Source organism: Motacilla alba, chromosome 2, assembly GCF_015832195.1.
Source record: "Motacilla alba alba isolate MOTALB_02 chromosome 2, Motacilla_alba_V1.0_pri, whole genome shotgun sequence".
Classification (NCBI taxonomy): domain Eukaryota; kingdom Metazoa; phylum Chordata; class Aves; order Passeriformes; family Motacillidae; genus Motacilla; species Motacilla alba.
This window is the reverse complement of record NC_052017.1, coordinates 130,112,558-130,135,471: the sequence shown is the minus strand read 5'-3', so window position 1 is coordinate 130,135,471 and position 22,914 is coordinate 130,112,558. Positions and strand designations below refer to the sequence as shown.

At 39.1% G+C, this 22,914-nt stretch overlaps 1 protein-coding gene across 11 annotated transcripts in view; it reads right to left on the bottom strand.

Annotated features, from left to right (window-relative positions):
* Positions 1–16,785, bottom strand: part of VPS13B (vacuolar protein sorting 13 homolog B) — a 427,964-nt gene extending 411,179 nt beyond the window's left edge. For 10 of the 11 annotated variants that reach the window (XM_038130163.1, XM_038130155.1, XM_038130158.1 and 7 more), the window contains exons 1-3: positions 16,577–16,785; positions 15,633–15,810; positions 8,364–8,507 (exon numbers count right to left, since the gene is read on the bottom strand). In XM_038130163.1, coding sequence (XP_037986091.1) covers positions 8,364–8,507; positions 15,633–15,779 — 291 coding nt within the window. In that variant the 5' untranslated portion in view covers positions 15,780–15,810; positions 16,577–16,785. The remainder of the gene's footprint in view (positions 1–8,363; positions 8,508–15,632; positions 15,811–16,576) is intronic. The other variant, XM_038130157.1, reaches the window with a different exon arrangement.
* Between the last annotated feature and the right edge of the window lie 6,129 nt (positions 16,786–22,914).

The window sequence follows — 22,914 nt, the reverse complement described above, 5'->3', positions numbered from 1 at the left end:
TACAAAGCTGAAGAATTATCTTCAAGGGGGACCTGTGTCAGGAATGAACATCCAGAAGACCTGAACAGCCAACAGCCCTGCCACCTTTAGAAGGTACCAAAAGGTGACAGTTTGACAAAGTCTTCTTGAGCACTCAAAGTAGATTTTAGAAAATTCCTTTACATAGACACACAAACCCTCTTTGTACTCGCACATATCCCAGAGGCAATAATTAACACAGGTAAACTCATCTGAAATATATAAGCATATGCAAATCACTAGCATTAGTTATATTAGTTCGTGATATTAGTAGGTTTTTTTTACTACTAACCTGTCGACTATTTGGGATTTTTTTCCAGAAGTATAGCATATTAAGCCACACTAACAGCAATTCTATTGCATTCACATTCAAATCCACAACTTTGAGACCCACAACATACTCCAAAGTTCTAAAATAAACATTAAATTGGTCAATGCTGCATTAGCTCTAATATTTAAATTATGCCATCCATTTCCCTGCTATAACGTTGCTTTGCTGTATATAATTCCTTCAATTCCCTAGCAGCATAGCCACTCCACCAAAAAGTTACTGCATACTATCATAGCTGGTACAGAACAAAACCATAATTTACATTTCAACAATGCACTTTCTAACTGGTGCTTTGCCAGGAGTTCAACCTGACATTCAGCTTCCAAGTTCATTTTGCAGCCTAGAAAGCTCTTACATTTCATCTCCTCTCTCCACACAGCATATTCAGGTGATTTGCTGTATAAACAACTGTAACATTCACACTCACACACTACACAGCTGTACTATGTAGTATAAAATAGCCTGGGGTCTGCAGCTTTCTAGTGATCACAGAACATGTGACGATGGTCCATTAAAGAACTCCAGAAAAAAAAAAATGGTTTTGTTTGAGGGAAGCAAGTTAAATATATACTGACTACTATTCACCTGGGTATGTGACAGTGCCTGCCCACAAAGCAATCAGAAAATGGCTCTTGCCTGCTCTCACTGCCCTAGAACTGGATTAACACAAAACTATATCCAGTGCAAAACAACTGCTTACCTATGTACTGAGTGTAATCCGTATTTCCTGTCCTAACTGTTCCTTCTTACCACCAAGCAATAACAAAATAAAGTCAGAAGGAAAGTCAATTTTAATAGGCATAAATACAAATGCACATATATATACCCACACAAATGTATGCCCCAGAAAGAGCTCCTATAGCAGTGCAGTACAACAGGTACATGGGGTTGCTGCTTCCTCCCTTGTTAAGTAACATCACAATCCCCCAAGCAAAGGAATCTAGAACTACTAAGTAGAAAATAAGGAACTACTAAGTAGAAAATAAGGAACTATAGTTTTAAACAAGTAAAAGGAGGAAAATGGGCTTCCTCTGAGACACTCTTCTCCTCCACATGGGCAACACTACTGAAACTGTCAGCATTTGAATTACTTCACAAGCAAAGTGGGAATTGTACAGGTTTTAAGTGTCAAAAGATGTAAGAGGCAGCTCACTGGAGTGAAATTGTCTTGCAGGCCAGAAGTTGTACAGAGATGAGCACAGAAACAAGATGCCTCATGCTGAGAAGAGATGCACCTGTTTTAGGTTAAAACAAATAATACTCATTTTGAAACACAGGCATTTGGCAATATATTTATTAGTTTTCATGTGTATGGATAAAGAGAAGTGTGCATGTCTGGGGGTCAAACAGCTCTTGCCTTACATAATTTGATTTCTAATTTTTCTTTTCGTTTTTTAATGGAACATGACTTAGCAGTGGCAAGTTACAGTCCAATTCTAGAATTTGTTTCATAGAATGCTATGGAAGCAAAAAAAAAAAAAACTAGGGGAGGAGACAGAGACAAATGGGTTTTCTGTTACTTGTGCCCAATTTGGTAACAATATGTTCAACAACACACAAGTTTCCACAACTAAGACATGGGGAAATGCTCCAGTCAGAACACATTCCTAAGCACAGCTTGCACCTCTCCTATGCCAACAAATCTCTAAATCTAATACACTCCAGTTCCAGGAAAAGCCTCATAGGTTGCTATTTAGCTCTTGTTTTCAAAAGCAGTAGCCCATGTGCAACAAGCTCAAAACACTTCACATTTTAGCAAATAAATCTTTTCCATCAACAAAGATAGTATTGGAAAAAAGAAAAAAAAAGAACATGTTTATAAACATTTACTGATTTAAAACTAAATTGAGATTCTGAATTCTCACCATGATATTTCCCAAACAACTCAGTTCTGAAAATGAAGCCATTCTACTGCTTCACTTTCTATGTTGAGTTGCCAGTGTTAAAATTGCCAAGTGCATTGACATGGCACTGCAATATAGCCACCAGGTCTTGGACGCTCTCTAGTCCCAAAACACAACTCTTGGAAAAAAATAAAGCACTAGCTGTAGTTCAGAAAGATCAGTTCAGTAGGTCAATAGCTACCTACAATATAGGTCAATAGCTACCAATGATAGCTACTCAATATATAATTTAGTGGAATGAGACTGATCAGACAAGCAAGGTGCTTAGACAACATGTGGATGAGTGAAGAGATTCCAGAAAGAAGAGGAATCAACTTCTACAGCCAAGAATCAAAGCACAATTATAGTTAAACTGGAATTCTAAGTAGAAAGGAGGAATTTAGCTAGGAAGTTAGTGTCCACAGTTTAAGTATTTTTAAAAAACCCAACACACATTAAAAAACAGGATAAGAAAAAAAAAAATAGGGGAATTAAAAAAAATAAAGTAGTGAGAACGACAGATGAATTTAAGAATGTCTGCCCAAAAGAACAAGGCTTTTAAAAAGTACAAATCCAAAACACATCACATAAAGCACTGATTTCTGTTAAAATACAAGTTGATCCAAAAAACAGCAAGCCCCATATCCATACCTATTTTAGAACAAGCCCATGCAATAATTCTGTTTTAGTAATCTGCTCTGAAAATATTTTCTTCAAAGTATAGGAGAAAATAATAGTATATTAAACTACTAGGTCTGAAATACTATGACAAATTCAATAAATTCAGTCCTATGCAGGATTCCCCAAAAAAATACACATACATGGAAAACTACTCCAACACATCTAAAATAAGGATTACTTTTTTCCAAAATATGGCATCCCAAAAAGGTTCCACCAAAATAAGTGAGACATTTCTCAGCTAGTCAGGTGTTCCAAGGCAAACAAGTAGAATTCTTCATGTAAGCGTGCCACCCTCACCTGATTAAACAATCTATTTAGAATTACCTGTGAATATACGAAAGCTTAAAGGATCACCATCACTACCCCAAAAAAAAAACCTACCCTTCCTGTCTTGGGGTGACTTCACATTAATCAAATTTCTTTAATCTCTACTCACCTAACCCATTTGTCCATTTAGGAGCCTCAGCATTCCTTCACATACTACATCCATCCCCATTATCCTTTCCTTTTGCTACTTGAGAAAGACAGAATTCCAACTGATGTTCCATATAACACCAACAAACTTCAAAAGTCATGCTCCAAACAAGCATCTTGTACTAAGCTAACAATGCATAAATCTGATACAAATTATGTAGTGCCTACTTTTGTAAATATCCTTGGGACACTATAGCAAGTCAGAGTGGAATCCAGAAGAGCTCTCTTGATTGCAGGATACTCACGTTTCAATCTGGCTGCCTCAAACTTTACCAGCTGAAGGAAGAAAACTGAAGCTGCACTCTCTGCAGCTGCAAGGCTCCTCAACAGCCTACAGAATGGTCAAAAATTGAGGTACAGCAGCAGCACCACACAAGCATTTAAAAAAGACGTCAGACCCCAAACCTGGGGCATCAATTTGGCAGTTACAAGAAAGTTCATGTATACTGTGTATAAAGAATTGAGACATTAATGTATATAATCCACATTTACATGTAAGTAAATATATTGTCCTTCTTACATTTAAAGGACAATTAAACTGGTTTTTTGGAGGGCAATAAGTTGTTTAAAACTTGAAAAGTGTTATTTCCTTTTTGGCAAGGGCATGTTTCCCTACACACAGATGACATCTTAAAAAGGCAAAGAGCCAGTCTAAGCCAATATACCCAAATAATAATAAAAAACCCCAAACAATTCTTAATCATCATAAACCAGCTGCTTAATTAGAATTTCATATTCTTCCTTAACTTGATATGATTCAACACTAGCTGATAACATAGTTTGCTTCCTATAGAGCAATTCTCAATATAATGTCCACCTTAAATTTTGCTAAAACTCAGTATCAGATTTAGTGAACTAAATATACTACTATGAAAGTAAGTACCAAATGAAATTTATTTAAAAAACAAAGACCTTGAGCTTCCCCGCGAGCAAATCAAAAGCATAAAGGCAAGCCACTAAAAACTGTTAGTTAAGTCTTCTGACTTCAAGACTTACCATATTGCTGCTGTCACAAAACACCAGACTTGTAGACTCAAAATGGAAAAACACAGCACTGCTTGTCCATACGGACACATTCAACTGAACTACCATAACCCAGGTGAGGAAAAAAAAAAAACACTAGAGCACTGCTTCAGATCTGGAGCAAGCTTTACCACCTAAGCAAAGACTTCATATAACTATACCCTCATCAAACACAAGCCTTCTGTCTTTACCTTCAAAGTCCTTCATAATCTGTCAGCACACCTTATCTCCCATCTCAGTCATTTCCTGGTCAAGACCAATTTCTGCTTCCAGCATTCTTTGGTGGCAGTCTCTACCAGCTGTCAGGTAAGAATGAGTCTGGTATTCTGACAGTCATGCTTGTGGGCTGTTCTCCACTGCCTCCACAAAATTATCCTATTCCTTCACAACCTCCTTTGTAATGCCTCATGAAAGGAGCAGTGCTCAGTTGTCTGTATGCTGATCCAAACTGCGTGGTTTCCCTGTGTTCCTCTAAGTGCTTCAACCTAACAGACTTCCCCAGTTCCATAATTAATCATCCCTGGAGTACAGGAAGCCTTCATACACATAAGCATATTTCTGGTTGACTGTGTTCTGCTTAAAAGCAAGGACTCGTATTTGAAGCAGTAATACAAATAACACATTTCTCCTTGATCTCCTCATTTGCATCAATTCCAAGACAAAACAACCACAGAATTCAAGGTGGAACAAGAAGAATAGTCTTGTGGTTAGTTATAATGGCAGGAAGGTGAAGAAAACAGACACAGGCTTACAGGCTTGTCCTTCCCAATATGCACTACCTGAATTTAAAGCCTCTGGTTTGGGCATGGAGATATCTTAGCACTGAAAGGGGAAGAGAAGGGAGCAAAGAATTTTTAATATATTTAAAAAAAAAAGAAAAAAAAATGTGTAGATGAGAAAAGAGTTAAGAACAGTCCAACAGGACAAAGGGAGAAACCCTGTCATAGGAAAAGCAGCAATCAACACAGATTTTAAAAAGTGGTTTCAATTCTACATGAAGCCCAGAGATTTAATATATAGAGATAGATAATGAGAAGAACATAAAATACTGAAACTTTAACTATTTTAAACAAAATACAGCACTCATGGAGAACAGAGTCAGGACAGTCAATTACTATAACTTAAGCACAAGTCAAGCAAACTTCAGAATCATATGAAAGTGTTTAAGAACAGATTTAAAAATCATACCAACATATTTGAGATTATTATAAATGCTCATACTTTAAACTCAGTGCTGCAGAAGATTAGCTCAAGAGCAAAAAAAAAGAAAAGCCAGGCACAGTTGCATTAGACTGACAGACATCAAAAAGCAATGTGAAACACCTCACAGCCAAATTCTATTTCAAGTACTGACACTAACCAAACTCATAACCCATAGTGCATGTACAAAGCATGTTCAATAGAACACCCCTTTACTCACTGCAAACTTGATGCACTTCAGTTTAATTTTCTTGTAAATTATCCACATTTAAGACTTGGGTTTTAGAAGTAGTAGCACCAGATGTAGAAAAGAAGAAAAAGGAAACAAAGCACAGAAGAAAAAGGGGAAAAGCAAAGACCTTCAAAATGTAAATATCACTAATCCTACAGAATTCTGGATTTTGTACATCACTTCTGGATTTTGTTCACTTTAAGTGAACTTATCACTTATACAACAGTTCTGCTTAGAAAAAGAATTTTTGCATAAAACTAGAAGTTGAGCCATTTCTGTCTAATCCAAACTTAGCTGAGGAGATGCTGCAATAAGCATGAACAACAAAAAAAAAACCTAACTCAACTAATATCGAAGCTGAACTAACAATGGCACAGTATCTCAGTAAAACACACACATACAAAAGCACCCCAGGAAACAGATACTCTTCAAAGATGTAAGCAAAACCCTCTCTTCCCTTTTACAAAATCTGTAGGGTCACTGAATATTAGCTTCAAACAATGCAATGTATTTTAACCTTCATATATCTTCAACAGAAACACTGTTTGAAATAGCACCTTTCCAAAGAAAACACATCTCACTAAGCTGAGGTCAAGAACTTTATTTTTTGCTCAGGTGAAATAATCCCTGTGCTCATTAGAGGTCTCACCTGAGGAAGGAAATACAGGGTCAGGCCAATCAATTTGAGAACTAAAACTAAGCTTTCTTGCTAATTATGCTCTTCACTGACATGAAGTTCCTGGCAGAACAGTTCCAACTGGAGCTAAACTCACTGAAAGTTCATTTTACTACCATTTTCCACAGAAATATTTCATTTCATTCATATTTTTATTCATTGATTACAAAAATTTTATGTCAATTGGTTTTAGCCAAGTACACTGCCATACTTTGAACAATTTCAAATAGTAATTCAAAAAATGAAATTCAACTTGTCAACTTTTTAAACCATATCCTCAGAAAACAGCATAAAAGTGTTTTCATCTACATTCTTGTTCATCAAAGATAATCCTTCTATGGCACAGACCCAAATTTTACCCTCCTGAGCATACATACCAATGAATAATTTGTTCAAATGTCAGTTGCAATTTTCAAAACTCTTTTCTTGCCTCTGAATCTTAAACATCTGTAACAAATACTTGTTTTGAGAGTGCTTTACATTCATGACACTTGACCTTTTGATGTATGCACCACAAAATTTAAGTTTCAAATACCACGCAAGCAGGAAATCTGATCATTTCAGCAGTAGCCATCTGCGAGGTCCAATATCAAATATTAGTTCTGGGTTGCACAAAGCCATGGGCTACAAATCTTTTTCTGCAATTCATAATTAGTTGCAATTTGCTGCTCCCAAAACCACACTTCTCATGGAACATCTGGTCTCAAAAGCTTACCTTAACATTGGAAAAGTACTTAATTTTTGGCTGGTGGTGTGTGTATATATGCACATCCACATATGCACACAGATTAATTGTAACTACACGATTCAAGCATATCCTCTGTGGGTGGCTAGGACTAGAGACTTCTACTCCAACAAAAAAGCCTCTTAGGGTGTAAAGGATATATCAAGAAATATCAAACAATAAGAAAGTGTTCTCCAATGTTCTTGCTGCCTTGTATCTAGTTATTGATGTTAAATGTTAACAGTTCATCAAGCACCCTACCAAACACTTGAGTTTTTCACAAACTGGAATTTTTGTTGGTATGATTTTTAATATAAGTGAAGCACTGTTGAAATCAAAATGTGAACAAGGCTGTTAGAAAACCAACAAGCCAAACAAACTTGAAAGCCTCTCTAGAATTAAAGTACCATGCTACCATGCTGATTAAAAAAAACCCCACAAGTTCAACATTAACATGACCAAGTACTTTTGGTTAACTAAGTCAGACATATGACAAAAATTGAGGCACTGTATATTTTAGCTTCATTATGTCAGAAGGAAACCTTACCTGAGCCTGTGAAAACAGCCTAATGTACAAATTATTCTGAGCAACTAAAAGAAAAAAAAATCCCTGAAGACCCTTCCATACAAGAAGTCTTCCAAGTACACTCAAGCAAGCAGTATAACTTCTAAAGGTAAAAATTACTTAGACTCCAGGACCTTCAAAGCATTCCTTCAATAATAGCAACACAACTTTTGAAAAATGCCCAGTGCTGATTTGTGCCACATACAGCTGACTCAGGCAACCAGAACTGCTGCTTGAGAGACAGAAGCCAGAAGCACACAGGATGCAATATTGCTCTTGAAATTTATTTCTTCTCAAGTCATAGGAAAAATCTGACAGAGAGCTATTAACTTGGTTTCATATCTGCAAGAACACAGCTACAGATAATAAAGAGTTTTAAAACAAGCAAAGGAAGATATTAGCTGTGAAAGAAGAAAAACATTAGCCTCTCAGAAAATAAGAGGAATCACAACTTCACCTGCCAGATTCTCCAGAAGACTTTCAAGAAAGTGGCCTATAGAAGCTCTTATTCTCATGAACCTCACAATGTTGGAAAAGCATTCATGACATTTCTTACCTGAGCCCCATCCTTTAACTTCAATATGCATTCCATTGTATTGATAGTGATGACAACTGGTTCTGATCCCAATTTCGTCCATGGCACATGAATCCGAAGTTCATGAATATGCCCACTTAAAAAAGTAAATGGCAGTTTCAGCTCCTAACAACAACAAAGAATGCAGAATTAACTACTGACACATATCAAAATTCCAGACATATTTGTAACTCAAAATAGTAATGTTCTATCACAAGTCAAAAGTTATTCTCCCTCCCCTAATCAGCAGTGTGCCACAAGACTTGGCATTTGCCTTTACAATCACTCACACGATTATGTCACAATTAGTCTGTTTCAAGGAGACATTTGGGTTACCGTGTTCTTGATAATAAAAGATAGCTTAAAACTACCTCTCCCTCACATGAAGCTACTGCAAAGTGTTTCTCTATTCAAGGTACAAGTAGAAACAGAGTGAAGGTAAATACTTAAACTGATATGCAACCAATATTACTGTGAAGAGTACAAATTTGGAATTAAATATTGACAATGCCACAGTAAGGTAATTTCTTTTGAAATATTTTAGTGCTTAAGAGTTTTAAGAGCTCAGTTCTCGTAAGACTGGCCCAATGTTGCCCCTTTCACATCAAACTACTTAGTAAATACAAAGTTATTAAATTTTTCATTGGCAAAACCAGACTCCTACACAGCAAGGTCTAATGTAGATGTCTCACTGGTTTAAGAAGGTGCGCAAGTCAGTCCAGAGTTTCTAACAAATGCCTGGGCACTCCATCCAACACAGATCACCACTCTGCAGGACAGCCACAGGGAACCAGCTGCTGCTTGCAGCAATTCAGAATGAAATAAGGTACCAAAATTTAGATTAAAAGTACTCAACTAAGTAAATTGGTGGAGAGATGATACAAAGTGTACCAAGAGTTGCAATTTCCCAGTAGCTTCAGGTGCTCTGCAAAAAATTAGTTCCACACTTAACCAACACAAGGGTCACGCTAGAGAGCCGGTCCCAGGACTAGCAATCAAGATTTGGAATAAGGAAAATAACTGTTTACTGTAAAATAAAGAAGCAATATTTGAAATGTTAGAATTTTAAGTCAGCATTCTCGATACTAAGTATTTTAATGCTCAGGTTTCAGGGATGCTTCATCTTTTCACTTTCCTAAAATCTCATAATCTCGTATTTTTTACTATCAAGTTTTAAAGTTTTAATGCAGAAAAACAACACATCTGGTATTCTCATCATCATCTCAGATGCTGGGAACTACAAGTGCAGTATATTCTTAAGTTGAGAAGTAAGTGAATCTAAGTACCCTAGATACAGGGAAGCAGTTCTGGCCAACCTACCATGACCATATAGTCCAACTGCCTGTCCCAATTCACAGCTGACTAGAAGTCAAAATATGTTATTAAGAGCATTCTCCAAATGTCTCTTACACACTGGCAGGCTTGGGGCATCTACCTCCTGCAGGAAGCCGGTTCCACTGTTTGACCACCCTCTCAGTAAGGAAATGCATCCTAATGTCCACCCTAAATGTCCCCTGCTACAGCTCTGAACCATTCCCACATGTCCTATCCCCAAATACCAGGGGGAAGAGCTCAGCTTCTCCCTCTCCATGTCCCCTCCTCAGGAAGCTGTAGAGAGCTGTGAGGTCACCACTCAGCCTCCTTTTCTCCAAATGAAACAAGTCCAAGGTCCCCAGTCCCTTCAAACAGGACATTGCCTCCAGCCCTTTCACCACCTTTGTTGTCCTCCTCTGGACACATTCTCATCCTTTGCCCTCATTCTTCAGCTGTGGGGCCCAGAGCAGCACACCGAGCTCAAGGCAAGGCTGTGCCAAGGCTGCACAGCAGGACAGTCACCTCTGTGACCGGCTGGGGATGCTGAGTCTGATGCACCCCAGGAAGGGGTTTGTCCTCTGGGCTGCCAGGGAGCATTGCTGGTTCCTGCTGAGCCTGCTGCTGGCCAGCACACACAGGTTCTTAACTGTATTTTGGTAAACTCAGGAACACAACCTATCCTTGCTCTACAGAACTTCTATATGAATAAAACTTGGGGACAAGGGCATTTTGCATTTACTATTTGATATGCACTATAAAGTATTAAAGTAGGCCTATACAATATTTCTGTGAAGATAGCTAATGTAATTTTTTGCCTAAACATATTGAAATAAATACATTTATCAGTGATAAATTAATGAATAATTAATATATAACCAAATCTTAGTGATATGTTTTGAAAGACCCCAAGAAGTTTTAATTTCTTACGTAGTTAACATCTCCTAAGTTCAGAGTTGAAATCATCCCCATTTACACCTGTGACAGGTTTGTATATTGAGAGCCCTCAGGATGACTAGAGGCAAGATCAACTACTCTTACTAATACTTACACCATCATAGCAACAACAGCTGCCACATGAAGCAATTTTAGGGTACACTTTCCCCCATTCTGCAGCTGATACCTCATAAACCTTTGTACCAGTACTATGAAGAAGTTTATCCTGTATCCAGGAGCTAAGAGTATTGTATATTCACTGCTGACAGAATCTTCAGAGGAGGAAACTACCCAAAATTATAGCTATATTTTTTAGCCAACTACAGCTTTCAGTTTGTAAATTAGTTTTTGGGCCTCAATGAGTACTGATTAATGAAGTATAAAAAAACACACCCACCCCATACTACAAAAACTCTACTCCTTCTTCAGCCATGCTTACACAAAGTCACATCTAATTTCAAGTCCCCATCCTAAGAGATGACAGTTTCAGACTTTCTCATTAAAAGTTCAAAGAAAATTGTTTGTTTGTTTTTACAAAGTGTTTTTTCTTCATCTTGTTCGCTACTATACTTCAGGATTTTGGCCCAAAGCCTCTCCTAAAAATTCAGCCCTAGGCTCACAAGCAACACAAATAAAATTGTCATCCAGCCAGTTTTAGTTTAGTTAAGACACTGAAAAGCAAATATTGGGCTGTTTAGCTAGAGATCTTGCTATATGATTAACCATACAATAACTTAAGCAGCGTCTTTTGTCCCAGAGCTTTTTTTTTTTTTGGGGGGGGGGAGGGGGTAGAAAATTTGGGACACACATGAAGTGTGGCACAGAAATAAATTATAAAAAACATGCAATCTAAAAATACATTAGACCATAAGAGACAATGCTTTCAGAGATCAAGGCAGCAAACTACCACTGTTAACAATAATAGAAATAAACTCCCATTCTGGACTTGTCAATGCGTGAGTTTTTGTCACTCATCATTACCACAATGTCTATTTAGATCCTGGCTTGTCTTTACTTCAAAAGGCATTCTAGAATAGCTGTTTTTCCACTATTTGCCAGATGGATTTAACACATTCTCCCTTTTGTCTAGTAAACCACAGGATATTGAAATAAACAGAAGGAGCAATTATTTCAAAATAAAGGTGATAAAAGCAAATGCACAACATATTTAGAAGATACTTCTCTTTTAAAGGAAATTTAGATACAAACGTTATCTGACATTAAGGAAACTCATTGTCCTGGTTACAGCCAGGGCAATTAGAATCAAGGAATGTAGAGAACTCTTTGTTGAACTCTTGGCACACAAATGTGTGCCAAATTAAGTAACTTGTTCATAACACAACAAAGAATATTTTTATTTCTCCCTGTTTCCTATGCAATCTTTCTCCTTTCATTAAGTACTGCTTGAAATTCTTAATATTTTTCTATACCCACAACTGATTAAACTTTGCATTTTAGATTTTCCATTTAATCATATAAATCCTTCTAACACACAGTGCTATTCTAAAAGTTGGGGTGATAGGCAAGTACTCATTCTCCACATCAGTGTTAACTCAAATACTTTTACTCAAATAACTTTTCTTCACAGTCAAGGCTGTATTTCACAAGTAACCATGGCATATAACAGAGATATATGTCCTTCAACTAAGGATACTACCATGTTCCCACTTCCCAAAAGCTATTTTAAGTACATCAGAATTTTTCACGTTTCTTTCTATACAAATTTTTTAGATCAAGGTATCCTTTGTCTTCCAAAGACTACTTAATCTTTCCCTTCTGCATTTGCAAAACAGCTAAAAACTAATTGTGGGACTATACACAAGCAGCAAGAAGAATCACGATGTTTGTCATCTTTTTGGCACCACTGTGTCCACAGATATACTACACACAAGCTACTTACCAAGTTCACAAGTAGTTCTATTACCTCTGGTACTACAGGGACTTCACACAAAACTTGACAAAAATGTTTAAAACACTTTTCCAAAAAGTAATGTTTAAAGTATTTGTTTCAAAATTTTATTACTAATTACTTTCTTGAAGTAGTTCTTGTACAATGTGCATATTATGTACAGATGGAAAATTTCTTGGAATGTTTAGTCTTCTAGTAACTGAATCATTCAGGATAGGAAAAAAATCAAAGTTTTATTAGACTTAATCTTCAGCTAAAGACAATTATTATAAAATCAACTGGCTATTCAGAGAGTGACACAATAATATAAAAAAGCTACACTGTACCTAGAAGATTCAAGCTGAGTACAAACTAGTACTTGACTTCCACTACAGAAATGGTTTGTAGAAAAAAAGGGGGACAGATAGAAGAACAGACCCTAAGAGTTATTACAATGACATTCAGCTTAGTTCAATGAAAGCCTAAAATTTACCTAAATATATGTAAAGACATGCAAAGTATTTTCAGATACTGGAATATTCTCTTCGTATTTGGTAAATTTTCTGTCAACAACTGTATTTCATCTGATCTCAAGACATACTGTCTCCAACTTGGTCACAAAAACAAATTAAAATAGTCTATAAGACAAACAGGAGTTCATGCTTTGTTCTTATCTGTCCTTTGGGATTTTGTTGGGTGGCTCAGAACAGCCCAACATGACATGGGAACACTAACATCAGCTGAAGTGCCTCGAGCAGGAAGCACACACTTGTTCCCAAATCTCTTATAAAGCGCTTTGTCCAGGTAGTTTGGCACCTAGGCCAACACTCCCAAAAGCCATGTATAACTCCACAGAAGATGGAATTCTCTGAAAATTATTAAGGCTCTTGACAAATACATCCAGGATAGATGGATTGGTATCTAAGATCCCAAAGCACAAAATTAAAGCTGTGTTCATGTCAGACAAAGAGCAGGGAAGCAGGCTGGGGATCGCAACTCAGGACAGAACAGTGTTACAAGAGCAGTTAAGGGAACTAACTTTGGGTATCATGAATCCATCCAGGGAGAGAACCCCACTAAAATTATATATACTGGTAATTTTTAGAAACCAGCTTTTCAAGGGAGCTCCTGACAGCTGCAGTGGCTTGGATACTTTGCATTACCACACAGTGCTTACTTGAAGAGTTCTGCTGAGCAGAAATAAACAGCATAATAAACAGCATCCCCTCCACAAAAAAAAAAACACAGAGGAAGACACTCTAAATACCCACTGGACCCACTCTCGTCTTTTGGGTCCACAAAAGTTCCAAAGAATAATAAGAAACGAAGATAACTACGTTTTACAAGCACCCAGCCAAATAACACAAAAACAATGAATCTGAGCTAAATTTTGCGTCTATCACATATTCACATTCCCATTCAAATGACCATGGCTACATATGGCAATATTTGCCACAAGAGCCATGGCATTATCAAGTTGAGCTGGGTATTTAGGAAACCAGTTCACAGGCAGACAAAGATGAAGCAAGGGATCACCCACCAGCAAACTGCAACTACTGGAAAGGGAACACCATCAAGGACAGCAGCAAAATGCTTATAGTGACAGGTAATAAGTTTGATAGCAAGTTTGATATATCCATCCCAAGTCATCATTTGTTATTAGGACAAACTTTCTTTCCCCACGGCAAAGCACTGAAACACCTTACTCAGAGAGGAGCTTCTCACAAGACAGAGTTCAAGACCCAGCTGAAGAAAAACACAATGTCTGACATAATGCTGGCAACAGCCCTGCTCAAATAGGAGGTTGGACTAGATGACCTCCAGAAATCCTTTCTGATCCACCCTTCTCTGTACACATACATTTAGCAAGGCTCACGGGGGAACACATCCCACAGAAAATCAGCTGCATGGACAAGTAATAAACTTGTATTGTACTTGTACGTACCCAGTAACAGATTGAGAGAAAATACAGAGCCTATGAAACATTTGAAGGAAGACAAGTAAGGTTCTTGAAAAAGCACAGAAAACACAGCAAGGTCTCTTGTAAGGTTGTCTCTTCTTCCAGAACAGGTTCAGAGCTTCTTAATTAACCATATGTATATTTCTCACATTTTAAAAGGTGTTCCCTTTTAAACAGAGACACACAGTCGCCCTAGCCTATTCCAATGCCTCATAATCAGACACATAAATGAGATTTCCATTTATGTCTAAACTAAGTCTCCCAACATGCAATTTATTCAGTTGCTTCTTGTCAGATCCAAATAATTCTTGCCCTATCTTGTCTCATCTTATTTTAGCCAACATTAAAAACACATTCCCTGTATATTTTATTCTTCTTTCAAGGGATGTATTTACTAAATTTCCCATTCTTTGCCGCATTTCTCTCAGCTCCTTCACTTGCTTGGACTACATCTGGCCGCAGAACTCCAACTAAGCCCTGCTACACCACATACAACAGAAAGAAGCATTATCAGTCTCCCACACTCAAGTTGTCAACTCAGATAAGCATGAAAGGAAACCATCCCTATGCTAAGGCTTTACCACTGCATATTGACAGCAGGCTCCAAATTCTCTATCTAGTGTTCTACTTGGTCAAGCTTGTTGTTTTAAGGCTAAGTTTTACTGTGTCCTTGATTTAATCCGCAGAACCCAGATGATCAAATCTATTCCTCAATTACTCAAGTATAGATACAACTGGAACAATGAAATCTGAAGTTGGAAAACAATACAAAGCACACATGGGTTTAGCATGCGTAATTAAAAAGAGATCCCACTTTACTTGGTGACCTTTCAACTTAGTTACTATAAGTACTTTGTAAACATGACTGGAAAAGCAATTCAATTAATGCTCCTACCATAAAACAATAGCTACTGAAAGAAGAAACATGTCCACAAAAAAGCCTCTCTTCACACTCCATAACTTACAGAATGTGTAAAGAATTACCATTCACTGCTAAACAAATGGCATGAAATTAAAGCAAGAATAAAATATTTGCATAAGAAGAAAACCAGCAAGCACTAAGTTACTACTTAGCTGTGCAAGCCAATCTAAAATAATTCAGACAACTTCTTTGAAATCAAAGACACGGAGTGTAACTGCTATAAACATAAGATACCTGTTCAAGTACATCCAACTTTAATTCAAGTTTACTGAGCACAACGTCTCCTCCCCAGAGTGACAACTGCAGATCTGAAGGCTTCAAGTTCTTTATGTAGCGATTCACATAACTCATCAAAATAGGAGTTACATAGGACTCCAGCATTCTGGAAGATCTCTGTATTACAGGTCAAGCACTAGGAAAAGGACAAGAAATTGAGACAGTTAGTTACATAGTCAGTTACATAGCTCCAGTCTAATTTTCAATAATGCAACACTCTCATTGGTTGAATGTATGAAAATTATTCTCAACATCATTTAAAGTCAGAGGTTCATACAGTTACATACAAAGATAAAATTTATAGAAAGATGCAAGCACATCTATTTATATGTATGAATTTTCAGGTTACATATATATGTATACTCACACACATATATCTCTGTATATATATATATATATATATATATATATATATATATATATATACACATATATACACACACACACATATATATATATCAGATCTATTACCTAGCTTGTCCAAAAGAAAAGCCAAACAAACAAAAGAAGAAACAGAAAATGTGACCGAGCAGTCCATCATGCTTTCACACAGCATTTAAGTGACAGGAAAACTTCTTTTCGAAGTCATCAAAAGGATAAACGTCGATAACATCGAAAAAACGTAACTCCTAAGAGCCCACACTAAAACACTGCCTTAGATGCACCTCACCGGTCTCAGCACCGTGTACAAGGCAGCCCTGCCAGTTTCGTGCCAGCCTGAACTCCAAGAAACCAACATCCTTCACGAACCAAGCTGAAGTTACGTTAAGGTCTGCCATCACTCCCATCCCTCCCCACATCCTTTCCCAAAACCCGCCGTCCTGAGGAGACCCTTCCGCGTCCCGTCACCGCCGCCGCTTCCCCCGGATGCCTTCACAAACCCGGGAACCCCGCGCCCGTACCTTCGGGACACATCCTCGCACGTCCCTCCCGCGGGCACACGTCCCCTCAGGGCCCCTTTACCTGGCCCCGCACAGCGCCCCGAGGCTCCGCGCCCACCCCGGGCCGGCCGGGCCGCGGCAGCGCCGCGCACGCAGCGCCTCCGGCAGCGCCTCCCGCCCCGGCTCCGCCGCTCGGCCGCTTCCGGGTTTCCCGGCGCATGCGCGCTCCGCCGCCGGCCCTCGGCCGGAAGCGTTTGGCGCGAGCGCGGGGCGGGGCCAAGCGGAGGCTCTGAGGGCGGCTGAGGTCACGTGCCCGGCGGGGGGCGGGGCGGGGTTTCCCCGGCGTCCCCGTGAGGCGGGGGAGCGTGCGGGCCGTGTGACAGAGTGACGGCGACGCGGAACGAGCCGGGGTGGGAAGGCCGCCGAGATCATCGAGTCCAGCCTGTGACCCAACAGCACCACGTCAACCATACCCTGGCACTGAGTGCCACGTGCAGTCTTTACCTAAACACCCCCAGGGACGATGACTCCACCACCTCCCTGGGAAGTCCATTCCAGTGTCTAATCACCCACCCTTCACGTGAATAAATTCTTCCTAACGTCCAGCCTGAACATCCTCTGACACAGCTTGAGTTTATATCCTCATGTTCTCTCCATTTTTTTTCTGGGAGAAGGCGCCAATTCCCATCCGGCTACAGCCTCCCTTCAGGCAGTGATAGAGAGCGATAAGGTCATGCCGGAGCCTCCTTTGCTCCAGGCTAAACACCCCCGGCTCCCCCAGCTGCTCCTCATAGGGCTTGTCCTTCAGACCGTCCACCAGCTCCATTGCCTTTCTCTGGACTCTCTCAAGGGCCTCAATGTCCTTCCTGAATGGAGGGGCCCGGAGCTGCCCGCAGCACTCGACACAGTCTCTCCTGCCAGGACAGAGTGGCCCAGGCACCCCTCAGGCGTGTGAGCCCCCGCCGGGGGGAGCTGGGGCATGGTGGGCTCCGTCCCGGAGCTCTGTGATCCCCTGAGGTGTGCCCCTGCCTCGGCCAGCCCCAGCTCCACGGTTTGGTTCATGTTGTTATAATTGACAAATGGCCGTGTGGGGCAAACCCCCGTGGTGGCAAATACTTGTTCCCATTCTGCTTAATAAAGGTGCGCATCTTCTGGCTCGGTTTAGAGCAAGGTTCTCCTTAGGTTCTCAATTTCACTATTTCAAATGTGAGAGCAGTTTTGACACCCGGAAATGCCCTTGATGTTCTGCATGCCCCGGTGCTTCTCCCTTCCCTAGATCATAGAGAAAATCCATCTTCAGCAGGATCAAGTCCTTTTGGGGTTGCTTGTGGCACCCAGAAAATGCCCTGGAAAGGTGAGTTAATAGAATGCAGGCTGACACGTTTGAATATGGGTGATTTGGAAATGAGCTGAGCTCATTATTGTCAGAGAGAAGTGCAGCAAGCAGTGCCTGCAGGAATGGCTTTGATGTAGATAATTAATAACCTTTTACAAAGGCCTCTGATTTGAGTTTTGAAGGAAAGCCTGGGATATGCCTCTTGAGTTACATATTCCTCCTGGAAATTTGAAATCCCATGAATTTGATCTACAATGTACTTACATGGCTGAAAAGACAACACTATACAGCAACTGAAGGAGCGTATGTGAAGCTCAAACAGCAAGTGCTTGGGTAGGAGCCTACCCCTATAGCAGCGCATGTATTGAAATCTGGCTGAGCTGTTCAAGGTCTGGAGGCTCCAAATCCTGCTGGATTACCTGTCTGTTCTGCCTCTGGTATACACATGCTGAGCTAACCATGAATCAAACCTCATTTTGCATACACCGTTGCCTCACTTGCTGTGCCATCTTCACTAATGAATCACAGCTTGTAAGTCAGTATTTCACCTCATGAAAAGTCAAAGTATCTTGGACTGCTTTTCTTGTTACAGTGGTCACCAGTCTCACAGCTCATACTTGAGTGTATGTTCAACCATTCTTCAGTACCTGTGTCATGTTAACCTGTGGCTAAGAGGTGGTAGCAGGCAGGTGAGGGACAGCAAAATTTTAACAGTGTCAGTGGTCTTTAATTAATGTTGTGCTTCTGACTAAACAATTTCTGTAGAACTAACATTCTTGAAGAATTCCTTTGCAGAACTGCTACACCTTTCTGTCCCTCTGCTAGAGAGGTAGGAGTTGTGAATTTTTACTGGTAACACGTTTCAGGAGTGTGCACTGCAAGCCAGCTCAGAGAAATAATCAATGCCAATGGAAGCGATCTCATTTATAGCATAGCCCCCCACAGAGCTGCACTGATGCAATAGAGGGATGTGGCAACTGATAAGTGTAATGTTGAAGCACACCCTAAAGCCTGCATCAAAAGCCCTTATTTCAACATAAAAAACTTCTTCTGTATCTTTGTCCATTGTGTTATTACTTTTGAATGACATATCCAATCAGTGCTGGAATGTTTTCTGAAACATTGAAGAATGTTCAGAATTGAAGAACCCTGTTTTGGTGAAAAATCAATAAACGAGAGGAAGAGTAGGGGGAAAACATGGCAGCTTGGCAGCTCTTGGCAGCTGCCTGGCAGACCTAGCAGCTGAGAACAACTCTGTAATTTTCCTGGCAGTTATTAGCATTTCATTATAATTACCTCCATCTCAGTTCTAGTTCAATTATGTTGACACCCTGAATAATTTATTTCCTACAGTAGGAAAAAAAAATAGGAAAAAATGGAAGGGATCACACAGGAGTAAATCCTTGAATGAAAGGAGATAAATGGGTGGCATGAAAGAGTAGCTGGAGAGGGTTATAAAGGTTCCTGATGTACAGAGGGATGTGAGCTGAGTACATAGGGAATTTGCAGGTAGTAGGCAGGTGATGTGCAGTTGTGAACTTGATCATACAACTGCAACGAGGGCATGTCTGCTAGAAATGTCAGCTGCTTGAGCTAGTCCAATTTATTCAGTATTTCAACACTTCAGTGAAACATGCAGGATAGGTATAATTAAAATTGCAGATCTACTGGCATGGGAATCTTGTTCAATCATATAACTTGAGCAATTGTGAATCCCTGAAAAGCTAATGAAAGTAGCTACAGCTTACCTGGGGAGTGAAAAGGTGCACGCGAAACAGTGTCACTTTTGGCTGGACATGAAAAAAATAGCACTTCAAGGAGGTCCTCAAGAAACATATCTACCTGCAGAGTACATTTTTTCTTTATAAAAGAAAAATTTTCTGGCTTCAGTGTTGTTGTTGCTATAGGCTTTTGGCTGCTTTCTGCAACAAAAGTGGGATCAATGAAATAAAAAATGGAGGGGGGAAATAGAGTTCATTTAAAAAATGAACAAAATCTAGAAAAGGTAGAGGATGAGTAAGTGGCTGTTACAGAATTACTCGATCACAGAATGGTTGGGGTTGGAAGGCACCTCTGGAGATCACCCAGGCCAACCCTCCTGTGAAGGCAGGTTCACCTAGAGCAGTCTGCACAAGATTGCATCGAAGACAGTTTGTATCTCCAGAGAAAGAAATTTTCTATCTCCACAACCTCTCCTGTGCAGTCTGTTCCCTGGGTTCTCTGTCAACCTCAGAGTGAAGTTCTTCCTCATGTTCTGTTGGAACTTCCCATGCATCATCTTCTGCCTGTTGCTCTCATCCTACTGCTTGGCACCACTGGGAAGTGCCTGGCTCCATCCTCTTGGCATGCTTCCTTCAGGTACTGATAGACATTGATAAGATCCCTTCTCAGTCTTTCCTTCTCCAGGCTAAACAGCCCCAGCTCTCTTAGTCTTTCCTCATCAGTGGGTTGCTCCAGACCTCTAATTAAATTCATAGCACTCTGCTGGACCCTCTCCAGTAGTTCCTTGTCTTCCTTGAACTGGAGACCTCAGAAATGAACACAGCACTCCAGGCATGGCATCAACCAGGGTAAACCTACCTGAGGCTGCAGTCAAAGGGAAAACAAGGAAAATAGACATCTGCATAGATTTTTAAATGTTTGGCCTGGGCAGTTTGCAGTACATAAGACAATCTGAGGTTATTGACAAGAGAGCTGTGTGGATCTTCTTTTTTACCTGGAAAAAGGTTTTGAGTCCTCCAACCTCCTTCACCATGTCCCTCAGCTAGCACTGGATACTTTAACCAGGTTACTGAGCAGTGTGTTGTCTATTTCTGTTCTGCTCCAGTGCCTCCAAGTACAGCAGCATGGATAGGGGCAACTGGTCCCAGAACCTTTCAGTCTATTCATGTGGCAGAAGGCTGCTGGTTTATGATTCTTCAGAGCCTACTGAGGTGTCCTGTAGACAGCATGAGACTGACAGTGTGAAGGAGTTCATAACCATAAATTATCAATACTAATGGAGATATTTCAGAAACACCTGTGAGGAAAATAAAAATTGCTAAGTCTTTCTCCCCTCCTGTTCTAGATGGTAAAACATGGACTAGTTGATTTGTAACATTTCTTGTTGGTTCTTTTTCTGGTTTTACTACAAATTATTCTTGTAATAAATGATGTACTATATTATAGATAGATGTAAAATGTGTGTATGGATGTGTTTATATTATAATATATAAGAATAATCTATTATAAACATATTAAGATTTCCCCTCTCTGTTTTACTGGGAATTTCCTGTGCTCAAACTAAATTAACTAAGAAAATGTATCTTCTAATATTTTTCAAACATTAAAAAACTACCTAATTATTAAGTCATATATAGCAATCAGAAACTGGGAAACAAAAATTGCCATGCCACTTCTATTACTATAATAGCCCCCATGTTACTATGGGGTTATTTTCAAGTTCACTGAAATGCACATATATTTTAAATTTGGAAACATTAAAAGCTTTTCTTTCTTTTAAAATTGCACGTATGCTTTCACTGTAATCTGGATTTTTGGTATATTCTAAATTTTAAGGTGTAAACAATTGTCTATGAGAAATTTTATTTGTTCTTCTACTCCCTAAATTGTGCCTGAAAATCATAGTGAAAGAGCTCTCAGCTGTACTCTTGAAGCAATATTTTTTTTCAGGTGTTAAGGAAAATAGATTTTATTGTGGCATCTTTAAAATGGAAAATTAGTATTCAAAAATGTCAAAATAAATGTATTATTTGTAACTATGATCTGTTACAATTCACTCTAAGAAAAATAGAAAAGGTATTAATTTAGTGATCAAAGGTCATGAAGTTCTGGAAGCTTTTGATATATAATCCCAGCTCATTGCTGCCTCATCTGGCTTTTTAGGAAAATGCTTTCCCCAACTCTGCTAATCCCTGCAGCAGTCTGGGTACAGAATGCTCCCGGCAGTGTGGAGCAGAACACATTTATGCAGATTCTGATGCTAACCCAGCTCAAGCTTCACTGGTCTCGCCTGATGTCTGCTCTGTGGGTGAGTGTTCACTCTGAGTCAATGGGGTGAATGTCTGTCCAATCTCCTCAAGGGTGAGCAATGGACTAACAGCCAACTTAGTTTGGTCCAGACAGTGGTGGTGCACTCAAACATCAGGATTTAGCTACAGTAACTGGTGTTTTGAAATGAAGCCCACATGTATAAATTCTTTGTACATAAATTTTCTTTGGGAATTATTAAACCTCAAATAAAGAGGCAGTATTACATCTCCAGAATGAATTGTCCTCCATTTTATTCACACACCAGAATGAATGAAAGACATGATTAAAAACCTGAATGGAACAGGCTGGAAATGTACAGTTTAGTCTTCTAGGAGTGTAATTTTCAGGTACATCATGAGAGGCAGTCATGGCTGCCTAACCAGGTAAGTTAAAACTGGAAACTGTTTTTCAAGTTTTCAAGTTTTTGTTGAATTGGTAACAAAGGAAACCAGTTACCCACCTTGCAGTAGTGAAATTTTAGGGTATATAATGATATTTGACCTGTTCTTATATGCTTGAAGGGTTTATGTGTCCTTTGGGTAGGAAGTGCTATCTTTGACTTCTACACCTAGTTATGAAATACATCCCAGAAAGTCAGCCAAGAAGATGTTATTTCTGGTTCCAGTACATGAAATATATGTTTGACAGTTTTAAACTGTATGTGTAGAGAAACATGTAACTTATTACCGCCTCTGGGTATGAGCAGATTTATGCACTAAAAGTTTCACAAGATTTTGCTAGACTGTTCCTATACTGTTCATTCAAAATGTGTATTTCTAATGACAACTTCTAGCATACAGTCCTTTAAAATAGTCCTGCTTTTCAGGAGTTAAATAATCACTTTTCTCCAGTATTTACATATTTACATGTACAAAAAAATTGCAAGTCTATGATTTTATATGTACTTGTACCTATAAATTATTTTCAGTAAATAAGAAATACATAAATATGCTATCAATGTATTTCAATTAAATATTCATTCATAAACTGC